The sequence below is a fragment of the Kogia breviceps genome, chromosome 10, assembly GCF_026419965.1.
Source record: "Kogia breviceps isolate mKogBre1 chromosome 10, mKogBre1 haplotype 1, whole genome shotgun sequence".
NCBI classification, from domain to species: domain Eukaryota; kingdom Metazoa; phylum Chordata; class Mammalia; order Artiodactyla; family Physeteridae; genus Kogia; species Kogia breviceps.
The window spans coordinates 84,393,117-84,401,155 of NC_081319.1; the positions used below are offsets into that span (position 1 = coordinate 84,393,117).

The 8,039-nt window shown below is 50.5% G+C and overlaps 1 protein-coding gene and 1 non-coding gene across 2 annotated transcripts; both read right to left on the reverse strand.

Moving 5' to 3' along the window:
- Positions 1-234: 234 nt before the first annotated feature.
- On the reverse strand, positions 235-297 carry LOC131764702 (small nucleolar RNA SNORD48). The gene has a single exon (XR_009337911.1). It is a non-coding gene; the product is annotated as a small nucleolar RNA SNORD48 (small nucleolar RNA).
- Positions 298-5,305: 5,008 nt separating this feature from the next.
- Positions 5,306-7,969, reverse strand: LOC131764368 (heat shock 70 kDa protein 1B). Its single transcript, XM_059077486.2, has one exon. The coding sequence runs from the start codon at positions 7,586-7,588 to the stop codon at positions 5,663-5,665; it is 1,926 nt and encodes a 641-aa protein (XP_058933469.1). The 5' UTR covers positions 7,589-7,969; the 3' UTR covers positions 5,306-5,662.
- Between the last annotated feature and the right edge of the window lie 70 nt (positions 7,970-8,039).

The following is an 8,039-nucleotide window of genomic DNA, read 5'->3' on the forward strand; positions in this document are numbered from 1 at the left end:
AAGATCCCACATGCCGCGAAGCGGGTGGGTCCGTGAGCCAGGGCCGCTGAGCCTGCGCGTCCGGAGCCTGTGCTCCGCAACGGGAGAGGCCGCAACAGTGAGAGGCCCGCGTACCGCAAAAAACAAAAAACAAAACACAGTGAACGTCTTAAACCCCTAATGGGGAAACGAGACACACGAATAAGTGGCTCACCGAGCCCAAATACTAGGGATCCCAACCCGGGGGATGGAGGTGGTCAGCGCGCTGCGGTGATGGCGTCAGCGAGACACTCAGAATCACCTGGGGTCATCATCACCCCCGTCCTCCCCCAGTACAACCACCAGCCACTCCATATCGCACATCCACTCACCCTCGAGGCGCTGCGGACCCTCCTTCGAGAATCAGGGGCCTGGGAAGAACCCAGTGAGTTAGAAGAAACCAGGGCGACTACCAGACGAGTCCTCCTGCCCTGGGCTGGGTCAGTTCCAAGCAGTGGAGTCACAGTGACATCAGAAATTCTAGTCTGTAATATTTCATCCTGCTCAGCCCGAGACTTCGGTCCCCTCAGCGTCCAACACGGCCCTGAGGTACCTGTACGCCGGCAGCTGTGCAAAGATGGCGCACGCGGTCACCTTCTCGGAGGGTTGCACAGCTGCCGCCAAGAGGATCCCAACGCCACCATCTTCCCCATCCACGAGTTCACTGCACAAAGAGAACGACAAGGCCTGGACCAGGGCCTTTTATTTACGGCGGCGTGGCGTCGGGGCCTGACTAGCTTATAGCTGTCTTCTGAGTTGCCTGTCTCGACCCTCAGAATTTTCCCCATCGCTTGTCCAAACAAGACTAAAGTTAAATGAAAGAGAGGCCATGAATGAACGTTTCACATTCTTCTGGGCAAATATTCGGAGATGTTTTGTGAATTTTGAAAAACAAAAAACAGGTGACTTTACTGGCCAGGCCGGAGAACGTCCCCGACGCTGCCAGGTGCGCGCGCAGCTGAACGCTCTTCCTGGGTGGCCTCCCAGATAGTCCAGTCCCTGCTTGTGTAACCAAAGGACTTCTCTCTAGTTCTCACTTGTCCCTGTTTGGATTCGGGGGTCACGCCAAGGGACTGTCACCCTGCTCTGTCTAGCCAGCGAAATATGAATTTGCGAGACCTGTCAGGTACACTAAACTTCCTTTTTTTTAAACACCTTTATTAAGGTATAATTGTGTCCACTGAAAAAAAATGCACGATCTAAATGTTGAGAATCTGTTTTATTTGGTGGATAAAACTGAGGACTTAGGCCCGGGTCGCAGCCTCTCAGCCCTGAAGAGGTAAGGGAGGAGCCAGGCTATTTAAGAGTTTTTGTGACAAAGATCGGGTAGTCGGCACTTCATAAGATTACTGTCAATTAGAGAAAACCAGGGATTTCTCTGGTGGCGCAGTGGTAAAGAGTCTGCCTGCCAATGCAGGAGACACGGGTTCGATCCCTGGTCCAGGAAGATTCCACATGGCCCGGAGCAACGAAGCCCCTGCGCTACAACTACTGAGCGTGCGGTCTAGAGCCTGCGCGCCACAGCTACTGAAGCCCGCGCATGTAGAGTCCGTGCTCCGCAACAAAAAGGAGCCACCACAATGAGAAGCCCGCGCACCGCAACGAAGATTAAAGAACCTCCATACTGTTCTCCATAGTGGCTGTATCTGTTTACATTCTCACCAACAGTGCAGGAGGGTTCCCTTTTCTCCACACCCTCTGCAGCATTTGTTGTTTGTAGATTTTCTGATGATTCCCATCCCAACTGGTGTGAGATGATACCTCATTGTAGCTTTTTTTAAAAAATATCTTTATTGGAGTATAATTGCTTTACAATGGTGTGTTAGTTTCTGCTATATAACAAAGTGAATCAGATATACATATACATATATCCCCATATCTCCTCCCTCTTGCTTTTTCCTCCCACCCTCCCTATCCCACTGCTCTAGGTGGACACAAAGCACAGAGCTGATCTCCCTGTGTTAGGTGGCTGCTTCCTACTAGCTATCTATTTTACATTTGGTAGTGTATATATGTCCACTATTGAGAACAGTGTTGAGGTTCCTTAAAAAACTAAAAATAGCCTTACCATGTGATCCAGCAATCCCACTATGGGGCATATACCCAGAGAAAACCATAATTCAAAAAGACACATGCACCCCAATGTTCATTGCAGTACTGTTTACAAAAGCCAGGTCATGGAAACAACCTAAATGCCCATCGACAGTCGAATAGATAAGGAAGATGTGGTACAGATATACAATGGAATATTAGCCATAAAAAGGAACGAAATTGGGTCATTTGTAGAGACGTGGATGGATCTAGAGACTGTCATACAGAGTGAAGTAACTCAGAAAGAGAAAAATATCGTATATTAACGCATATATGTGGAACCTAGAAAAATGGTACAAATGAACTGGTTTGCAGGGCAGAAATAGAGACACAGATGTAGAGAACAAACGTATGGACACCAAGGGGGGAAAGTGGCAGGGGGGAGGGATGGTGGTGGGATGAACTGGGAGATTGGGATTGATATGTATACACTAATATGTATAAAATAGATAACTAATAAGAACCTGCTGTATAAAAAATAAAGTTAAATTTTAAAAAAAAATTAAAGAAAACAAGACATCTCAAGTTAATGAATTTAACTAAACATGCCGCAACAAAGATCCCATGTGCCGCAACTAAGACTCAGCGCAGCCCAAAATAAATATTTTTTAAAAATCTTTTCCAAGAATCCTATAGTATTCATTTGTTTATTTGACACATTTCTCAGCTCCCAGTGGTTGAGTTCCGCCTGTGGTTGATGTTGCAAAGTGATTTTAAGTTCCAGGATGTGTATATGTACAGGTGGGTGATGACTTCTCATATTCTAAAGTGGCTGTTTTTATTGGCTGCGCCGCGCTGCTCGCAGGATCTTAGGATTGAACCCAGGCCCACAGTGAAAGCACCGAGTCCTAACCACTGGGCCACCAGGGAATTTCCTGATGTTGGTTTTTAATGAACCATTTCATTTCCCTAATGAGGACTCATGAAACTAGTTGGCCCAGCTTCAGGAATTCTCTTCTTTGGCCCGTGCCATTGCTGGCGATTTCCCTAACCTTTATCATCGCTGCTGCTGCCAGTGAATCAACACTTTAAGGCTTTGGAAGGCGTCCAGCTCTGGTTCACAGCAGAAAGCCCCTTGCCACCAGCTGCTGCTCCTGGAAGCACTGACACCTTCCTGTCCTACCTCTCTTGGGTCCCCATACCTCTAAAAACATAATCAGGAGTAGCCTCTGGTGCAGTGGCTTTTTCTCAATTTTGGCTGAAACACTGATACAATTTGAATTCTATACAATTTCTTGGCCTACTTCCAGAGACTCTGACTCTTGCGGGACCGGTATCAGATCAGTATTTCTTTTCTTTTTTTTTTTTTTTAATAAATTTATTTACTTATTTATTTTTGGCTGCGTTGGGTTTTCGTTGCTGCACGTGGGCTTTCTCTAGTTGTGGTGAGTGGGGGCTACTCTCCGTTGCGGTGTGCGGGCTCCTCATTGCGGTGGCTTCTCTTGTTGTGGAGCACAGGCTCTAGGCACGTGGGCTTCAGGAGTTGTGGCGTGCAGGCTCAGTAGTTGTGGCGCACGGGCTTAGTTGCTCCACAGCATGTGGGAACTTCCTGGACAAGGGCTCGAACCCGTGTCCCCTGCATTGGCAGGCGGACTCTTAACCACTGTGCCACCAGAGAAGCCTGGTATCAGTATTTCTTTAGCTTCCCAAATGATCTCAATATACCACTGGGTTGGAGAACCCATGGCTCCAATGATTTGAAGTTACAAGGTTTATTCCCTCTATTGCCTGGCAGGTTACATTTTTTAAAAGTTAAGCAAGCCCCCAATTTCTGCTTCTGCAGCAGCTAAACTGCACATACTATATGCTGTGGTCAGAGCCTATAATATTACAGTTCTCCTATCTTGTAAGTAAGACCGGCCTTTGAGAATTGGCCCAGGAACCAAAACTATACTACTTCCTTTACCAAGCTTTTCCTTTACAAGGCTTCCCATACTTTGTCATTCCTAAGATGTTTCAATTTCCCAGAGAGGAAGGATTTATTGAAAGATAAAACACGGGGAACTTTGATTCTGGAGTAGATACTCCCAGGCTCAGTTTTTGAAAAGGTACAAGGTTGGGATTTATCAGGCTAGAGGAAGTGTTAAGGACGTTTAACTGCTCCAGTGAGAAGCAGCCCCTAGGGAAGGGCTTGTGTGTGAGGAACGCCCATCTCCCCATCTTCCCAGATCTATGCTGCACAGCTTTTATTTCCTCTTCGTTCATAAATAAATGTGCTATTAAGCTGCTTTTGTTTTGAGACTGCCCATTCAAAGAAAAAGGCTACTGATTGTTAAAACTGGGGTAAAACCACCACTTACAGACAGACAGGAACCACCCACACTAGCCCCAGTGTTCAGGCAGTGTGAAAAAACCCTGGTCTCCAAATCATCACTTGTTCCTCCCTAACTTTGCTCTGGATATAGCTTAAGTGACCACCTCCACACGGCTACCTATGAAAAAGAAACTTTACAATACCTAAGTTAGAGGGTGGTGTGATGAGAACTACTGAGGATTACTGGGATGACTCAAAGAACACGGTCCAGTGCATGGCCCATTCCTCTTTATCGCCATGCCCCCCAACTCTCAGTATCTCACTCCCCCAGACCCTCAGTTGAATAACTGCAGCTCCAGTGACCTTCTTTGAACATGTTGCTTGCCTACAGCAATGATCTAGATCTTTGGAACTGAGGCCATTCAGACAAATGCTTTATTTAGAAAGGAGGCAACCAAAACTAAGAGGCTAAATAATTTGCACTAAGTCACTCAAGTGGGATTTATAAAACAGAGTATGAATCTGCATCTCATTTTTACTGTTTTGTCCACCCCTAAATTCATAACTTAAATAAAAGACTGGAAAACTCACAGGTCTAGTAAGAAATGAACAGCTCTGCACACAGTGAATGCAAGACCCTAAGGAACCATGAACCCCTCTCAACACTGCCTTTAACCCCACAACAATCGCTCCTCCCCAAAACCCTACTGCAGCTCCCATCTCTACTTTTACCTAAAACAAACCCCACCCCAATCAAAATGGGCACTTGAAATTTGTTTTCTGTCATGGATGTGATTTACCACCTACAATAAAGTCCCAACAAAAACAGCCATACCCACGGCTCCTAATACGTATGATACTCTCTTCAGAAGTACAGCTCCTTCATGGTCTACGGATTTCAGAAAAGAGACTATTACCCCTCTCCAAATAAAAGCAGACATACATATTTAACATTTTATTCTTATTCCTTAAAATACAAAGTTTTAATTCCAGGAGTTTTGGTATGGTTACAAAGCAAAAAGTAGGACAGAAGGTGGCAGTGTTAATCCATTTGAAAAGGGGGGGAAAAAAAAGGAAAGCGACCCTTACACTACCAACTTACATGAAACGCAAATAATTCTGGTGAACACATTGGTTATAACATACAGAAATAACAAACACAAGCAAGCTAATTATTAAAGATTAAAAGCTAACCTTAGAATGAACTTTCTAGACTAGACGACTAACATAACAGGGAAATACCAAGGTCCTTGGGTCTCCTCTGTCTCAGAAGAGTACAGAGAAACAACAGTAAGTCCCCTAATCCACCTCCTCAATGGTGGGGCCAGACCCCGAGCCCCCTTTAGGGGCCTGGGCCCCAAAGCCGCCAGCCCCAGGTCCACCCGCCCCCTGGTACAGTCTGCTGATGATGGGGTTACACACCTGCTCCAGCTCCTTCCTCTTGTGCTCAAACTCGTCCTTCTCGGCCAAGGTGTTGGCGTCCAGCCAGGAAATCACCTCCTGGCACTTGTCCAGCACCTTCTTCTTGTCGGCCTCGCTGATCTTGCCCTTCAGCCCCTCATCCTCCACGGCGCTCTTCATGTTGAAGGCGTACGACTCCAGGGCGTTCTTGGCAGACACCCTCTCGCGCTGGACCTCGTCCTCGGCTTTGTACTTTTCCGCCTCCTGCACCATGCGCTCGATCTCCTCCTTGCTCAGCCGGCCTTTGTCGTTGGTGATGGTGATCTTGTTGGCCTTGCCCGTGCTCTTGTCCATAGCCGTGACGTTCAGGATGCCATTGGCGTCGATGTCGAAGGTCACCTCGATCTGGGGCACTCCCCGGGGGGCCGGTGGGATGCCGCTCAGCTCGAAACGCCCCAGCAGGTTGTTGTCCCGCGTCATGGCCCTCTCGCCCTCGTACACCTGGATCAGCACGCCGGGCTGGTTGTCCGAATAGGTGGTGAAGATCTGCGTCTGCTTGGTGGGGATGGTGGAGTTGCGCTTGATCAGAGCAGTCATCACGCCCCCAGCCGTCTCCAGCCCCAGCGACAGGGGAGCCACGTCCAGCAGCAGCAGGTCCTGCACGTTCTCAGACTTGTCTCCCATCAGGATGGCTGCCTGCACCGCCGCCCCATAGGCCACCGCCTCGTCGGGGTTGATGCTCTTGTTGAGGTCGCGCCCGTTGAAAAAGTCCTGCAGCAGCTTCTGCACCTTGGGGATGCGGGTGGAGCCCCCCACCAGGACCAGGTCGTGGATCTGAGCCTTGTCCAGCTTGGCGTCGCGCAGAGCCTTCTCCACAGGCTCCAGGGTGCTCCGGAACAGGTCCGAGCACAGCTCTTCGAACCGTGCCCTGGTGATGGACGTGTAGAAGTCGATGCCCTCGAATAGGGAATCGATCTCCAGGCTGGCCTGGGTGCTGGACGACAGGGTCCTCTTGGCCCTCTCGCAGGCGGTGCGCAGTCGCCTCACGGCCCGCTTGTTCTGGCTGATGTCCTTCTTGTGCTTCCTCTTGAACTCCTCTACGAAGTGGTTCACCAGCCTGTTGTCGAAGTCCTCCCCACCCAGGTGGGTGTCCCCGGCCGTGGCCTTCACTTCGAAGATGCCGTCGTCGATCGTCAGGATGGACACGTCGAACGTGCCCCCGCCCAGGTCAAAGATGAGCACGTTGCGCTCCCCCTTGCCCGTCCGGTCCAGGCCGTAGGCGATGGCGGCAGCCGTGGGCTCGTTGATGATCCTCAGCACGTTCAGCCCCGCGATCACCCCCGCATCCTTGGTGGCCTGGCGCTGCGAGTCGTTGAAGTAGGCCGGCACAGTGATCACCGCGTTGCTTACCGGGTGGCCCAGGTACGCCTCGGCGATCTCCTTCATCTTGGTCAGCACCATCGACGAGATCTCCTCGGGGTAGAACGCCTTGGTCTCCCCCTTGTAGCTCACCTGCACCTTGGGCTTGTCACCGTCGTTGATCACCCGGAAAGGCCAGTGCTTCATGTCCGACTGCACCACAGGGTCGCCAAACTTGCGGCCGATCAGCCGCTTCGCGTCAAACACGGTGTTCTGTGGGTTCAGCGCCACCTGGTTCTTGGCCGCGTCGCCGATGAGCCGCTCGGTGTCCGTGAAGGCCACGTAGCTGGGGGTGGTGCGGTTGCCCTGATCGTTGGCGATGATCTCTACTTTGCCGTGCTGGAACACCCCCACGCAGGAGTAGGTGGTGCCCAGATCGATGCCAATGGCCGTGCTTTTCGCCATGCCGGTGTCCTGCCCTCTCGGCTCCGCAACGAACTTCAGACGTGAAAACGGCCAACGAGTTCAGCGACGAGGAGCTCGGTCCTTTCGGAATCCGAAAACTGAACGCGCCGGTGCCGCTCGGGACGGTCCTCGCAGATAGTGGGTCTGCGGAAGCTGCGCTCAGCAACCCCACAGATCTTAGCAGCTCTCTCCAAGCTTGCCGTTTCTCAGAGGGCGGCTCTGTGTTTATAGTTTTTCATCAAGCTCCGCCTTTTCCCTCCTCAGCCAATCACCGAGCTCATTGCGGCTTTCGGGTCGGGAATATTCCAGGGGTTTCGCCTCAGGTCCTGCCCCCTGCTTTTCTGGGACCAATCAGCCCCGTGGGTGCCGCCCCTCCCAGAACTCTCCAGACTCTTCTCGGATTCGCTAGAGGAAACTGGAGTCCTAAGGGAGGGGGGAGAGGCGCTGGGAA